The 17,081-nt window shown below is 47.7% G+C and overlaps 1 protein-coding gene across 1 annotated transcript; it reads left to right on the plus strand.

Moving 5' to 3' along the window:
- The first annotated feature begins 2,123 nt into the window (after positions 1-2,123).
- On the plus strand, positions 2,124-3,304 carry OLIG1 (oligodendrocyte transcription factor 1). The gene has a single exon (XM_081558275.1). It carries the CDS (start codon positions 2,351-2,353, stop codon positions 3,149-3,151), a length of 801 nt encoding a protein of 266 aa, XP_081414401.1. The 5' UTR covers positions 2,124-2,350; the 3' UTR covers positions 3,152-3,304.
- The last annotated feature ends 13,777 nt before the right edge of the window (positions 3,305-17,081 follow it).

Genomic DNA, 17,081 nt, shown 5'->3' on the forward strand with positions numbered 1-17,081 from the left:
GCTGCAGTCCATGGGATTGCAAAGAGTCGAACACAACTGAGCAACTGAACTGAACTGGAGGTCAGAAGCAAAGATCAAAGTGGGATATTGGGACTGACTTGTACACTATTGGTACTATGTATAAAATAGATAACTGATGGGAATATACTGTAAAGTGCAGGGTACTCTACTCCATGCACTGTTGTGACCTAAATGGGAGGGAAATCCAAAAGGAAGGGGATATATGTATGGCTGATTCATTTTGCTGTACAGCAGAAACTAATGCAACATTGTAGAGCAACTATACTGTGATAAAAATTAACAACAATAAAAAAGAAGCAAAAGATCAGAGTGAGCCTACGGGGAGAATGTTAATGGTAGAAAACCGAACAAAACAGCCCTGAAATCAGCAAGCATGGCCAATGGACCACGAGAGCTGAAATCAGTCCCTGCAACAATAGGTCCTTCAGCAGCATCCTTCTTCTCACACGAAAGGAGACCATGGTGGAGAAGCTCATTTTCTCTAAGTTAGCATCAACATCAGTGCTGTCCAGTAGACCCCTCTGTGATGATGAAATGTTCTCTGTGCTGTCCAACAGATGGCCACTACAGCCACTACTAAGCACGTGAAGCAATGCTAGTGCAACCAAGCAACTAAATTCTAGCTTGATATTATTTTAATAAATTAAATTGTAACAGGTGCTAGCAGCTACCATAGTGGATGGTAGAGGTTTAGCTATCAAAAGGCACTCAGTCTATGCTACTCTCCCATGTGATGATGCCAAGCTGCAGGAGTATGCCCTGGTGCTGGGGTAGAAAACATCCACAGCCACCAAGTGATGCTCTTTCATTTAGGGAAGAGAAAGGTTCAGTTTCACCCTGAACAGATATGAGTGTGTGGGTGAGTTGCTGTTTTGTTATTTGGGCCGTTTTTTTTTTTTCTGATAAAAGGCAGATTTCTGTGTTTTTGTTTAACCAAGAGTTGAGTCACTGATAAAGTGAATACATGTCCCTTTGGGGGAGGAAAGAAGCTCCTTAGTCCCTAAAGACCTTTTAATCAGAAAGAGAAGAGAGAAAGAGGCTGGAAGTAAACATTCTAATGCTACTGGTCCTGGAGCCCAGAAATTTAGTTCTCAAAGCCTTGAAGAAAATCACATATTTATAAAAAACCTGTTTCAACCATTCTCATAGCAGCATTATTTGCAACGGCCAAAAACATGGAAGCAACAGAAATGTCCATCTACAGAGAATTAGATAAACAAAACGTGGTATATACATATAATGGACTGTTAGCCAGCCTTAAAAAGAAACAAAATCCTGACACTAAAACTGGGATGAACAGGGAAGACATTATACTATAGGAAACAAGCGTCATTAGAAAATAAACACAGTGTGATCACCTGTAGGAGGTACCTAGAGTAGTGGGATTCATAGAGGAATAATGGTTGCCAGGAGTTGCAGGGAGGATGGGAGACTGCTTAATAAATACAGAGTCCCAGCTTTTAAAGAGGAAGAGATCTGCGGATTGGATGCACAACAATGTGCCTACACTGAACTGTACACTTACAAATGGTTAAGATGCTAAATTAGATGTTATGTGTATTTGACCACAATTTAAAACAAACCATTGTGTATCCTGAATATTCATTGGAAGGACTGATGATGAAGCTGAATCTCCAATACTTTGGCCACCTGATGCAAAGACCCGACTCATTAGAAAAGCCCCTGATGCTGGGAAAGATTGAAGGCTGGAGGAGAAGGGGATGACAGAGAATGAGACGGTTGGATGGCATCACATGAGTTTGAGCAAACTCCGGGAGTTGGTGATGGACAGGGAGGCCTGGCATGCTGCAGTCCATGGGGTCGCAGAGTCGGACAGGACTGAGCGACTGAACAACAACAATATACATATACAAAAAAGGAGAGACAAGAGGGCACAGGAGCTTTAGCCTCACCATACCACCACCAGTCCTCCAAGAGCCCCACTGCACCCACCCGAAAAGGCGAGTCCCTGCCTCCCTCCATCCCGCGGTTGGGGCGGGGGTGGGGGGTACGGGGTGGAGTGTCGTGTGATTCTCCTTCGTGCGCTCACAATAATCTCCTTAAGCCGCGCCAGCGGTACCTTGGCGCCCGCCCCCGGGAGCGGGCGGCCAATGAGCACGCGCCGGAGCCGGACCTCGCGCCCGCATTGGCTGTGCCCGGCAGCCCGCGACCCCGCAGGTTCCCAAGCCGGGTTTAAAGCGGTCGCGCGCGGGCTCCTGCCTCGCCATCCGCTCCCCGCGCGCAGGTCTGCGGGGCGGGGCGGCCTGCCGAAAGGCCCACCCCGGGGCGTTCCTGAAGGGCGCCTCGGCCGCCCCCACTGTTCCCCCAGATGTATTATGCGGTTTCCCAGGCGCGCGTGAACGCGGCCCCCGCGACCATGCTGCGGCCGCCGAGGCCGGGAGACGTACCGGTCGGGGCCTCCCTGTACGAGCTGGTGGGCTACCGGCAGCCGCCCTCCTCGTCCTCCTCTTCGTCCCCGACGGGGGCCGCGCTCCTCCCCAAGGCGGCGCGCGAGAAGCCGGAGGCGCCCGCCGACACGCCGGGCACCGGACCCGGGACTGGGGCACACGCGGGCGGCGGGCCCCGGGCCGATGCCAAAGAGGAGCAGCAACAGCAGCTGCGGCGCAAGATCAACAGCAGAGAGCGGAAGCGGATGCACGACCTGAACCTGGCCATGGACGCGCTGCGCGAGGTCATCCTGCCCTACTCGGCGGCGCACTGCCAGGGCGCGCCCGGCCGCAAGCTCTCCAAGATCGCCACGCTGCTGCTCGCCCGCAACTACATCCTGCTGCTGGGCAGCTCGCTGCAGGAGTTGCGCCGCGCGCTCGGCGAGGGCGCTGGGCCTGCCGCGCCGCGCCTGCTGCTGGCCGGACTGCCGCTGCTCGCTGCCGCGCCCGGCTCGGTGCTGCTGGCCCCCGGCGCCGTGGGGCCGCCCGACGCGCTGCGCCCGGCCAAGTACCTGTCTCTGGCGCTCGAGGAGCCGCCGTGCGGCCAGTTCGCGCTCCCCGGCGGCGGTCCGGGCGGCAGCGCGGGCGGCCCTGGCCTCTGCACCTGCGCCGTCTGCAAGTTCCCGCACCTGGTCCCGGCCGGCCTGGGCCTGGCCGCTGTGCCGGCGCAGTTCTCCAAGTGAGGGCCGGCTCGGGCTCCACCTCGGCCTGGCCTCCCGCCGCCCAAGCCGGGCAGAGCCAGGAGGCCACTGCGGACCTCCTCGCCCAGAGACAGGGACTGCTGGGCGTCCCCTTCCCCGACCCCATCCCGGGGAAATTAAAGTGACCCGAACGGATGTTCGACAGAGCGTCGGGGCTCTTTGGGGTTCCGGGTGGCTTCCAGCTGCTTTGCGCTCACGTGCGCGCTCTCCCCGCCACTGTCACCCCGCGCCCGTGTCTCCCGGTTCCTGGAGTCGAGCGTTTCGCATGCGCGATGCGGACTTTAGGGCGCCGGGCTAGCCCGGGTGCGGCGGTGGGCTGACACCTGCCGAGCCAGGGGACCAAGGGGCTGCTCTCGGAGGGCGGGGCTGGGGGTAGACTTGGGGGTGTTTCCTTCTCCTCGGCCAGAGGTCACAGGCGCCCTTGTTCCCCAGCAGCCAGTCCCGGTTAGAGGAGGCTGGCTGATCCCGAGGAAGCCGAGAAAGACCACGCAGTCGGTGTAGACGGCCTCGCGCATAGCAGACGGACAGACAGACCCTCGGCGGCCAGACGGGTTGGCATCGCGGTGCCGCGGGAGGGGCGGTGACAATTCCCGGGTCGATGAGTGTGCTGGATTGGAAAGCCCGCTTTCATACCCCGACTATATGAGAGTGCAGTTTTTTGAGAATCGCAGAACCGGGTGTTTCGTCGCGATGATGCGCTTTTAAATCTGAAATCTTCTGAGAAGGGCGGTTTGAACCTCGAGATTCATCCGTTTATCTCCCCTTCCCGCAGAGGTAGCGTAGGCAACATTTGAGCTTGCTTGAAAACAACCACCTTCCCCCGCAGACAGGCTTCCGGGTGTACTAAAAGAAAATAGGTAACAATGCGATTCGCGGTTGCTGGCTTGGCAGAAGGCACGATCTCTAATTAATGTTCTGCCTCGTTAAACACGGAGGGGGACTAGGGACCCCAGAGGGCAGGCTGTTTGGAGGGTCCCCGCTGCGATGGCCACGGCGTGGTGGCGTCTGCTGCGCGGTCCCTTCGCGTTCGGGGGGCCTTGGACCAGCGCGTGGAGCAGGTCTTCTGGCCGCTTCGCGATGGAAAAACTACATTGATTAGTTACAGACGTTAACAAATGACTTCATCCAAGATGACTTTATGATCTTTCAGCAGCTTGCTTTGGATTTTAAGGTTTCAGGTTGTTGATAGTAGCCGAATTTAACTGGCTTTTTTGGGTTTTTTTTCCCCTCTAACTTTGTTTCCCTGCGCTGTGAAGAATCAACAAAATAAACATGTAAGGGCCTTACATTTTTTCATCTGATTTGTTAATTAAAAAAGTCCTGGTGCCCTGATGGATTGAGAACCTCAGGATGAAGGGTAATAAATAATTAAATGACTCAGGTCAAAATGTTTAAACCTGACTTCCTGATTTGTTAAAAAATAAGCCAATGAAATCAACTGTAGGTCAAGTTCAGAGGCATCTGAAGGGGCAGGCAGGTGAATGGGTGGATGAGGAGAGAGGGAGGAATTCCAGGAATTAGTTCTTAGCCAAACTTGGTAGGGGTGGGTCTTTTCACACTACTTCAGCCTCTGAAAAATGGGTTATGAAATATATTTATGATAAACTTACTTTACATCTCATCATTTTTCTCAGAAATCTACCTTTTCTTAGTGGCTTAGTGGACAGAAGCTCACAGCTATGAGCTTTCCCCCACATCATTTAAATGAGGTTGGAGTACTCTCCTAGGAAATTGTGACCTTGGAAATCATTTTATTCTAACAAGTGAAGAAAGCTCTTCTGTCTGAAGATGTGATAAAGAAATTGGAATGTGAACTTGCTCACGTGCAGTATTTACATATTCATAGTTAGTAATGAAATCCAACCGCATTTAAAGGTAGGGGGACTGTAGGGGTGAAGAAGTGTGCCCTATAACCTGCGGGAAATTAAAGAAAGGCCAGAGAAGGTGATTTACCCAATTTTATCCACACTGACTAGTCTGAAGCATGTATACATTTAGGAAAAAGAAGCGTTCACTTTGGGAACACAGAAGGGATTGGTGGGAGGGGGTGCCAGCAGGATGAAATTTTCTTCTCTACCCTCCTCATAAGTGTCTGTTTACTCGGGGAGGATGGGCAGGAGAGGACGTGAGGGAAAGTAACTCTATGGCTCCAACACATTTTGGGGAAGAATTTCTCATTCCTCCTGACTCTACCATCAGAAAAGTCACAGGCTTCTATTATAACTAAATTTGAATTGTGACCTTCTGTGTATTTTAATGGCTGTCTTTGCTTACTTTGCATCTTGACGATGGCCAGAAAGAAAACAAACAACTAAATCAAAACCAAATCAGGTCCCCCTCCCTAAAAAAATATCTCTAGGATATTAGAAATAAACAGTTCCCCCCATCGTCCCAACTATATCACCTAGATGCCGTCCTCACTTTGAAACCATCTCTAAGAGAAGCAGAGAGCCACAGGGCAGAAAGGGGTGTATGGTCCCCCTCCTGTCTCTACTTATAAACTGAAGCCTTATAGGGAAAGATAAGAAAGATAACACTACATGTGATTTTTTATTTATCAGAAAATCAAACCCTATCATGGTTTCCAGAACCAAAGATTATGAGTGAATTTCACAAGGATAAGCAGGGCTGTTTTGAGTATCATCAAATTATTTATCTCCCTGCATGTACCATCTTAGTGGCCTAGGTGCCAAGGAAGATTAACAGACTCACTTTTTAAATTTTTATTTATTTTGTAATTGAAGGATAATTGCTTTACAGAATTTTGTTGGTTTCTGCCAAACACCAATATGAATCTGCCACAGGTATACATAGGTCAATCCTAAAGGAAATCAGTCCGAATATTCATTGAAAGGACTGAGGCTGAAGCTGAAGCTCCAATACTTTGGCCACCTGATGGAAAGAGCCGACTCATTTGAAAACACCCTGATGCTGGGAAAGATTGAAGGCAGGAGGAGAAGGGAACAACAGAGAATGAGATGGTTGGATGGCATCACCGACTCGATGGACATGACTTGGAGCAAGGTCCAGGAGTTGGTGATGGACAGGGAAGCCTGGTATGCTGCAGTCCATGGGGTCGCAAAGAGTCGGACATGACTGAGCGACTGAACTGAACTGAACTGACTGATACATATGTCTCCTCCCTCTTGAACATCACTCCCATTTCCCTCCCCTTCCCACCCCCTCTAGGTTGTCACAGAGCCCCTGTTTGAGTTCCCCGAGTCATACAGCAAATTCCCATTGGCTCTCTATTCTACATAAGATAATGTAAGTTTCCATGTTACTCTCTTCATATATCGCACCTGCTCCTTCCTCCCTGCCCACTTCCCCCACCCACCATGTCCATAAGTCTGTTCTCTATGTCTTTGTCTCCATTGAGCAGGCTCACTTTTTAAAGGAATTTGCATCCTGAAAAATAGCAGGAGCGGGCACTCAGGAGTCTTGAGGAATAAAAGATAACCATATACAGTGCCCCAAATGCAAAGTTAGACCTCTGCAAAGTCAGACATATGTCTATGGGAGGGCAGTGTATTCTGTAGGCACCATATTTAAGAATGGACATGTATGTTGTAGAGCAAGGAGTTGCTTTTTGAAATCTGCAGGCAGGCTTTTGGCAGAAGGAACAAGGTGAAGCTGGTGTTGGAAGGGCTTGGGAAAGCAAAGAGCGTGTAAGACAGGCTCCTTGAGAAAGGTTCACCAGGATTCATAAACATGATAGAAAGGAACATGTGGCTCGATGCCCCCAAAAAGGTCACTGCATCCAGTTAACCACCAACTTGTGATCCCAGCGATGAGAGTGAACAGGACCCAAGGGGAAAACACACAAGGCCCTGAGAAATTACGTTCTATGTGCAGGAGCCCAGGTGAGCAATCAGTAAACAGAGGACACATTCAGTGCGCTGTGGGGTTTCCCCAACCTGTAGTGATGGTCTATTTATAGGTGTTCTCCATGCAGGGAGACTGATTATACCAGGCACGAAAATACAACCTTGTAAAATATACAACTTAGAAGGCAAGCGTTCCCATCAAGAAAGAGGCTCCACCCCAAGCATGGAAAGTATTTCACTTTACCAAAGTTCAGATTATTAACAACAGTGCTTCCATGATATGGGTCTAGTTAAGGGTTACCCATCTAGTCTTTGCTGACTTCCCAGGAGTGCAGGTAAGGCCAGGTCCAAGCTGGCAGTCAGTAAAGATTCTGCCTGCTAGCTGGACCTCGTAAGCCATAAAGGAAGCCAGCCAGAAGAAGGCTGCCACACAAGGATACATTATGAACTTGCCAAGAACAAGGTGCTGGTTAGGAAGAGCTTTTTCTCACCATGTCACATAACACATCTATTGGGAAAATATGTTTCCTCCAGAAGGCATTTTCTCATTAGCTCGCTACCCCCTCCCTCCTTCTGCACACTCACAAATATCAACAAGAAGATTACCACCTTCCCTGACGTAGGCTCAAGAAGCCACAGATTCGAAAATGTCATATTTTTCTAAAACACAGATTCACTTTTATCAAGCAGATTTTAGTTGTAGGGAAATGCTGTTTTCAAGCAAAGTCCAGCTTCTCCTACCAGATGCAGGATATGAAAACAAGAGTTAGCAAGTTAATTCTCAGGACGTAAACTGGCCTCTTTATCTATGGGGATGTTGCAAATGACTTCTTCAGGCAGTTTGCATTTTGTCCTTTTTTAAACCAAGCCCAGCATAAAAGCTGAAATGCCTGATCCGAAATCAAGCCAAGTTCTTTCTGCTCGTGTGGAACTGCCCCACCATTAGAAAACTTTCCCCTTGGCCTCCAGCTGAAGCTGACAGGCCAGAGCTCAGACTCTGAGATCAGGACAACCAATACCTTAAACATTATAGGCTGCCTGAGGCCCGGGAGCAAGACGATGCCTGGATTGAAAGCTTTGGGCACTTGGCTTTCCTCAATGGCCACAGAGGACAGTGGACCACTGAGCCGGGACAAAGGCCACAGGTACCAGATCATCAATGAGTCCCACAGAGTGCCAACGGCAAGAGACCCTCGGAGTTATCTGTCCACCCTCCTCCATACTGAGTAAGGCCACTGCGGTGCAGGAAGGTCATGAGACACACCCGAGGCCACACAGGTGGTCAGAGGCAGGGATGCCAGGATCCAGTACCTGCTTTGCAGAGACAAAAAACTTCTTCCTTGGTTTGTCCTGGTGGGCCCGGAGTCCCCTGGAAAACAGGGGTCCTGGTACGAAGTGAGCCCATCTTTCTTGCCTCCCCCAGAAAACCTCTGGCCCCATCAGCCTCTCTGCTCAGCACCCCCGTCTGCCCCTGCACACTACATCCAGAAGGGACAGACACAGGGCCAGTCCCCTGCCAGGTGACCTGGCTGCAGTTTTAGCTACCTGAACTTTCTCTGGCAATCTCGCCCCGGAGCCCTCAGGGAGGCCAGGGTTGTTGACAGGGAGTGGCGAGGGCAAAGCAAACCCTTTGGGAGATCCTCTGATGGTTACAGGTTTGTCATTAGGGCTTCAGAAAGCCAGAAGTGTTCAGAAGACGAGGGAATAGACCGACAACAGACAAGGGAGGGGAAAGTGGGTCTTAGGGGCTCCCACCTCCGGGGGCTGCCTTTCCGTGTTTCCATGGCGACATGCAATGTTCTGATAATGATGGACCATAATTTTCTCAACAGAGTGGGCATCCTTTTGGCGGAGTGCTTTTCCTGGACGTTTCTCCAAAAGGCTGTTGTGTAGTTAGTGCCGGCTGCCAGCAAACCCCGGGGTGGAGGACAGGCACGCGAACGGGGAAACCTGCGCGTGGAGCTCCAGCCAGAGGTAGGTGATGGGGCTGGGAGAAAAAGGCTCCCCACAGGCCCCAGCAGTGGGATCCAGAAGGGGTATTGGGTCCCCGGAAGCTTCGAAGTAATGCGGGCAACTCCTTAGAGAATGCCGGAATCATCCAACCAGGAGACTCAAGAAGAACGAGATCAGATGAGAATGCATCTGTGGGGAGAGTGAGAGAGAGAAGACCTGCCTCACCCAGGGGCAGGCAGGTGGGAAAGCGGAGTAGCTCCTAGTGGGAATGGCAGAGCAGGGATGAAAGCGATTGTGGCATTGACAAGAGCTCTGTGTGTGTGTGTGTGTGAGTCACTCGGTCGTGTCTGACTCTTTGTGACCCCATGGACCCTGCCAGGCTCCTCTGTCCATGAGGATTCTCCAGGCAAGAATACTGGAGTTGCCATGCCTTTCTCCAGGGGCTCTTCCTGACCCAGGGATCCAACCAGGGTCTCCTGTATTGAAAGGCAGATTCTTTGCCTCTGAGCCAGCAGGGAAGCTGAAAGAGCTAATGTGGGCTTTATTGGGTGCCAAGCAGTGTTCTAAGTGTTTTATGTGAGTGGCTTCATTTTGTACATGCTGTATACTATTACCCCATTTTACAGCTGAGAAAACAGAAGCATGAAAAGGTAGGAACTAAAGAGGCTGAAGCCCATTAAGGAAAGTCATAGAACCAGACACTGAAAGATACGAGGCTTTGCCTGGGGGAGGGAGAACCCTCCGGAGATTTCGTTCCTAGTTTTCAGCTCTCAAGGTCGGCATTCTCACCCACCTCTCTCCCTCTGGGCACAGGTCTGGCTGTGGTTGATACTCTGCTAACGCATCTGTGCGATGTTGAGATTCCCAGCACACAGTGAAAAGATGCTCCATCTAACTCCTCCTCTTTCTTGAGTTAGAAATGCCCTGAGATCAGTGTGATTGTTTTGGGTATCTTACTTGTAGCTTTTATTTTTTAGTAGTAATATTTTAATTGTAATAAAATCCACAGTTGAGACAAAGGCATCTTCTGTGTTTAGAATTTTTATATTTACGTTCTATAATGTTCATAATTTTCAAAGGATTCTTTTTTAATTGGGGGATAACTGCTTTACAATGTTGTGCTGGTTTCTGCTGTATAACAATGTGAATCAGGCTTAAGTGTACATATGTCTGCCTCTTGAACCTCTCTCCTATCCCCACCCCATCCCACCCTTCTAGGTTGTCACAGGGCACCAGGTTGAGCTCCCCATATGGCAACTTCCCACTAGTGAGGTTTTTGAGATTACACCTGGGGCAGAGGGCAGACCTGACGCTGACGCAGCCCGCATCTTCAAGACCTTAAGTGGCCCTGGTCCTTGTCGGTGCTAGTAGCGTCCAGGCAAAAGCCAAAAGCAGGACAAAAGCTTTGAAGGTAGTGATCACTAATTCAGATCTTCAAATCCAGAGTTGAGCTGATGTATTAACAGAATCCAGACAGAAAACTTGTCAAGATGATATGATAATGTTTTCTCTACCTCCCTTGCCATTCAAAGGGAATATTTGGTTGTTGCTATTGCCATCATTTGGTTTCATTTGCTTGCTTCTGGCAATTTTGTTACATCATTCCCTGTGCAGTCCTGACCCTTCATAGTTTTTTGTTTGTTTGTTTGTTTTTTTATTTTATCAGAGACAGTTATGGTCAGGAGGCAAAACCAACAATTTTCACATCACCAGTGAAGGGGAAAAAAAATAAAACTGGACATCACAGCATCTCTGTTGATAGACAACTTTTGAATTCACTTGTGACTGTATAATCCGTGGTTCCAGGGGCTGTGAATGTATCAGAAGATACCCTTATGTATCTGATACTCACAAAGACCCAATGTAACATAAAGAGAGAGTTGAGGGCTCTGAAATACAAACCGTCCCCCGGAAGTGTGTGAGGGAGGTATGTCCTGAAGGGGGCTGGTGGGGCAGACCAGTGCCTGAGGGAGGGACAGAGATGGTCTCCTCCATCCCCGAAACCCATGCTGTGCTCCAATCAAATGCCAACCTCCTCTCCCATCTTCTTTCCGTCCCATTGCTCTTTTCCTCCTGCAGAGTCCATGCACTGCCCACTGGTCGTGGCTCACTCTACTCACTAGCCGTGTGACCTTGGAGAGGCTGCTTGGATGCTTGGTACCTCGGTCTCTTCAAATCTAAGGTCTAAAACCAGGAGCCGCCTCTCTGGGGGTTCAGTGAGGCTGTGCTTGTCCACTGTTAGCACACTGCCTGTTGTAATGGTGGTTGTTTTTCCTGCTGCCACTTGCAGTTTCTTCCACGGGCTAGAAATCCACCATTGACGTGATTATCATACTGATGATGGTTGCTTCGGAAAGCAATGCCGTCCCCTCGGTCATTCCCATCTTCTCTTGCAAATTCATGACTAGGGCTCATGACCGCATTGGATGGTGCCAAGTGAAAATCCATCTTGAATGAGTAAAGCTGCCTTCTGCAATCTCCAGCTCCTCCTGGCACTAGCTCAAGCCCAAAGGTGGCTTTCCAGGGGCTTCTCTGAGGGAACCCTCCGCTAGGGTCTGTCTTTCCAAGCTGGCTCTCAGAGCCCACTGTGACTGTGGAGCCAAAATCTTTCTCCAAGGTAGAGGGGGCAGGGCTCCGGGATTCTCCTTCCCCTGCCGATCGACTGGCAGACAATGGGTTCTATAGAAGCCACAACATTTCAGCTGTTTTGGCCACAATGGCCACAAGCTGCGTGGATGTCATTCTGTCCCAGGGTCGCGTCAGCTCAGGGCAGCTCCAAACAGTATCAACTGGTTTGTGGCGAGGGGCATAAACACCAGGCTGCTTGAATGAAATCACTGCCTGAGTCATCTCTGTACATGGGAGCCAAAGGACACTCAGGCCAGCGGGGGCTCCAGGGAGGTGCTGGGTCTCCTCCTCCGAGAGCGAGCCCAGCACACTCAGCCATCATGCCTCTGTTCACCCGGGGAGCACCTTCCTGCTTGGCACCGGTCTTATTTCTTATTTCTCAAATAGTGCTTGTGGTCCTCTAAGGGGGTGAGGCCCAGAGCTAGTTTCTGCCTGCGTTCAGGAGTCTGCCTCATCAGAAATACTTGCTAAATGAAAAAGGAGGGAGGGAAGGCAGGGAGAGACGAAGGGAGAGAGGAAGGAGAGAGGGAAGGAAGGGGGAAGGCCTTATTCGTATTAAATTTTAAATCATAGCTACGTTTTTGTTCAGACTCATGAATTAAACGATCATCTTACAGTGCGCAACAGGACACAGCCAGACAAAAACTATTCTGGTGAATTAAGCTTGTCTCCCAAAGTAAAATAAAATAGCTAAGACCGACTTTTTGCTACTTGGGTCTTAGGAGGAAATAGGGCGCCAAGAAGCAAGGAGGGTCAGGACTAGGGTGAGGCCAGTGAGGCACTACTTTGGACGCACAATTTAATGGAGCCCTAAGAGCTCAGTCATCGCAATAAAATTTTATGCAGTATTTTTTAAAAGTCAAAATCAAGGCAAAAATCCACGATGAGCAGAATAGCAGAAGTTTAAATACAGAGAGGACCCGTGTCACTGATACTTTCCCAGACTCTACAGAGCAGTGTAGGTGGACCATCGTCCCCACTCCCCGTCTGAAAGGGGCATTCCCGTGCCACCCACGACACAGCCACTGTCTGTGTCCCTCCCCACTGTCCCTGCTCTGGCCAGGTGGAGGAGGCTAGAGGAAAACGCTTCGAACGCTGAAGGTAGCTCCCTGCCCACCGATTCCAGGGGCAAAAGAAGCAGCTCTGGGCAGCCTGACTAGCATCAAAATGTTCCTGACCAGCGCCCCTCTCCTTAGCTCTGTTACCTTGCACAGCTTTATATTCACATGTAAACTCTTTAAGCCTTGATGTGCTCTCGTCTATGGCAATTTTTTAAAGAGGAATCTTCATTGCTTTCTGAAATAAGCAAAGCCACTAGATGTACCCATGGTAAATAAATCAGACCGTTTCAAAAAGCATACAGAAGAAAATAGATGTTATCTATCATCTCACTGCTCTGAGAAAACCACTGCTAACAATCCCCCAGTATGCTGCTGCTGCTGCTGCTAAGTCGCTTCAGTCGTGTCCAACTCTGTGCGACCCCATAGATGGCAGCCCACCAGGTTCTGCCGTCCCTGGGATTCTCCAGGTAAGAACACTGGAGTGGGTTGCCATTTCCTTCTCCAATGCATGAAAGTGAAAAGTGAAAGTGAAGTCGCTCAGTCGTGTCCGACTCTTAGCGACCTCATGGACCGCAGCTTACCAGGCTCCTCCATCCATGGGATTTTCCAGGCAAAAGTACTGGAGTGGGTTGGTATAGATGGTTACAAATGTTCGTCTCTAAACAGAGTCAGATATGTGAAACAGATCAGAGTTAAACGAGACAGACCTGTCTTGTAACCTGCTTTATTCCTTTAACAGTAGATCGCAGACAGCTTTCTATGCCAATAAATGTGTTCCTATGTCACCATTTTAACCTGGATTCTACCGTATGCTGTTCTGTGATTTATCAAAGTAACTCCCTATATATGAATATTTCATTCTCCCCCTCAGTGTTTTACTACTGTAAGTCATACTGTAATGAACATCTTATACATACATTTATGTGCCCTCTAACAGTTTATCCTAGGATACATTTCTAGAGGTGAAATCAATCATATGAAAGTTATCAGGGCCTTTCCTGGTGATCCAGTGGTTCAGGCTCTGCACTCCCAAAACAGGGGGCCCAGGTTTGATCCTTCTTCAAGAAACTAGATCCCTCATGCTGTAACTAAGAGTTTGAATGATGCAACTAAAAGCAAAACATCCCACAAGCTGAAACTAAAGATTCTTCGTGCAGCAACTAAGACCTGGTAAAGCTAAACAAATAAAATAAAGTATAATAATAGAAGGCCTCCAAGAACCAGCCACATGACAAAAGAATGTATTGTATGCAGCATGTAGTTTATTTCAATAAAGTAGTTTAAAAAAAGAGAGAGAGAGAAAGTTATCACATTGGTAAAATTTTAATTGCGTTTGACAAGTAGGTCCCTCCAGGAAGGTAGGACCAATGTACACTCCCACCTTCAGGTCCTGAGAAAGTGTGATCTCATAGCCTTGAACTCACTGGGTATTTCTCTTTTGAAATATGTTCGCATGTCTCTTTGCATTTTATATCTTTTTACGGTTATAAAAACAATACAAGATCATTATAAAATTTCAAATATTATAAATTTATATAAAGTTAAAAAGGAAAGCTCTGGCCTTAAAGCCTCCTATTACCACCCTACACCCTCAAATAACCTGACTATATTTTTCCCAAAGTTTCCTTTTTTTCCCCTTTAAAAAAAAAAAAATGATGTCTACTTGATTTACAATATTGTGTTTAATTTCTGTTGAACAGCAAGTGACTCCGTTATACATATACATATTCTTTTTCATAGTCTTTTCCATTATGGTTTATTACAGGATATTGAATATAGTTCCCTGTGCTATACACTAGGACGTTGTTGTCTATCCGCCCTATATGTAATAGTTTGCATCTGCTAATCCCAAACTCCCAGTCCAAAATTTCTTTTCAATACCTCCACAGAAAAATTTTTTTCTTTCTTACAAAAATGGTTTATTATTCAGATTTTTTCAATTCAGATTCTTTTTGCAACTGGCTTTTTTCTTTCCATGTTTTTGTGTATACTGTGATTTCTTTTCCTTGTCAGTTATCAGTAATTTATTTATTTACAAATAAATAAATACAGGTCTCATCTTCAGTGGTTGCCAAGTGTTCCACAGGATGGACATGCTATAATTCATGGCCCCAGTCCTTGGGGATGAATGTTTTAGTTGTTTTCAATATTTGAATGAATATCTATGCTCATATATCTCTGCATGTGTGTAGGACCTTCCTAAGATTATTCTTAGAAAAGCATTTGTGCCAAAGGGCTTGCACATTTAAAATGTCAATAACTGTTGTCAAATGACTCCTCCAAAGCTAACACTTCTGCCAACAATATATGAGAATGCCTGTCTCTTTGAGATAAACAGAGTCTAGTCCTTCACTTGGCAGGTGTATTTTGCAGGTATATTTTCTGGAGAGAGGTGAGAACCAGTCCAGTAGAGCCATGGGAACCCTTTGACACCCTTGCTCACACGGGGGTCTTCACATGTCCTGTCTTCCCACCCCCTCCTATCTCAGGCCATGCGTGCATGCATTTTCAAGGTTATGTTGATATTTCCAGCAATATTTATAGTTGATGCATAAGAAAGATCTGTATGAACTGACCCACTCTACCTGAATCAACCAATTCAAATGGCAAATACGTAACTCATGTCTATGCAAACTTGGGATTTCTGATTTTCCATATCTGTAAGAGAAGAATATAAGTTATTCCTCGCAACCCACCACTGGGAGATGGTTTGAAGACTACGTCTATTCTTGAAGTGCTCTAAGCCTGCATTGTTCAGTATGGCAGCCGCTGGACGCAGACAGCTACTGAGCTCTTGAAATGTGATTAGCCTGAACTGAGATGTGCTGTAAGTTAGCCTACACACTGAATTTGAAGACTTAGTATGAAGAAAAGAATGTAAACTATCTCCTTAATATTTTTAAAATTTTGATTACTGCTGAAAGGATGGTGTTCTGGACATATCACTTCAGTTCAGTTCATTCGCTCAGTCGTGTCTCTTTGCGACTCCATGAATCGCAGCACACCAGGCCTCCCTGTCCATCACCAACTCCCGGAGTCTACCCAAAACCATGTCCATTGAGTCGATGATGCCATCCAGCCATCTCATCCTCTGTCATCCCCTTCTCCTTCTGCCCCCAATCCTTCCCAGCATTAGGGTCTTTTCCAATGAGTCAACTCTTTGCAGGAGGTGGCCAAAGTATTGGAGTTTCAGCTTCAACATCAGTCCTTCCAATGAATCTGGACATATCAGTTAAAGAAAATACACTGATAAAATTAATCTCACCTGTTTCTCTTTTAAAGTGGTCACTAGAAAATTTCAAATTACATGTATCTATGTGTGTAGAGGAGAAAGTGGAAAGTGTAAGATTAAAGTTTGGGTATTCAAAAATATAAAAAGTACCAGTTTAGGTCTGGGCATTAAAAAACGATGTTTAGTTTGAATGCAAGGAGATACTTAGAAACTGAAATTAATGAGCACAAGTTATATGCTTGTGAGTTTTTCCTTTTTTCTGTTTTGTCAGCCGTGAACCTCTTCCTTCCAAATAAATAAATAAAACACCTGTGGTTCAAATTATATTTCTATTGGATGGCACTGTTCTGAGCTGTCTTTACACCTGCAGAAACATACCCAGAGTTTGTGGATGGTCTCTATTTCTTTCTCTCTCCTTTCTTCCTTCAACTCCGTTCAATAATCTCATTTGCAGAAATCACTGATTTTTTTTTTTTTCCTGGAGAGTTGACCTCTGTCACTTTGGTTATCTGGTGTATGAATTGTTGGCGCGCTCATAAACTGACTCTATGAGGGAAAAACAAAGCCCTGATCTGTAACAGTTGTTAAAGAATCTGCCTGCAGTGAGGAAGACCTGGATTCGATCCCTGGGTTGGGAAGATCCCCTGGAGAAGGGAAAGGCTCCCACTCCAGTATTCTGCCCTGGAGAATTCCATGAACAGTCTATGGGGTCGCAAAGGGTCAGACACGACTGAGCAACTTTCACTTTCACTTCACTATCCTGGTGTCCGTATTCCCATCATCCGCGGTCAATTCCAAGCTATGGATGTGATGTCCTGGAATGTGGAGCTGGGAAAAAAGGCAATGCATGTCTGTTTCAGTGAGCTGGTACTGTAAGTGCCAGTGCACCAGTGCTTACAAATTCTCTTCCTGTTGAAGCTGAATCTCCAGCCACGTGGAAGGTAGGGCGTCCACTGCCACTCAGGAAATCAAAAGTCAAATATATTCCCTCTCCCCAATCCTAGGCACTGAGAGCTCAGGCTCAGGCTCGTTATCTAGGTGAGGTCAATCAGATCCCCCTGCATAGGACGATGAATTTGGGGGCTGAGACCGAGCGGCAGGGGGCTTGCTAGAGCATATTTGTGGTGGCCACAGCTGACTCACATTCAGTGGTAGGGAGGTTGGTGTGGTTAAACACTGCCTAGGCCAGAGTCCTAATTAAAATTAGTCCT

This window comes from Giraffa tippelskirchi, chromosome 2 (genome assembly GCF_054371585.1).
Source record: "Giraffa tippelskirchi isolate mGirTip1 chromosome 2, T2T-mGirTip1v1.2.pri, whole genome shotgun sequence".
Lineage (NCBI taxonomy): Eukaryota > Metazoa > Chordata > Mammalia > Artiodactyla > Giraffidae > Giraffa > Giraffa tippelskirchi.

What these genes read in the sequence shown, in the direction of transcription:
- OLIG1 (XM_081558275.1), top strand. Translation starts at nt 2,351, where the DNA reads ATGTATTATGCGGTTTCCCAGGCGCGCGTGAACGCGGCCCCCGCGACC.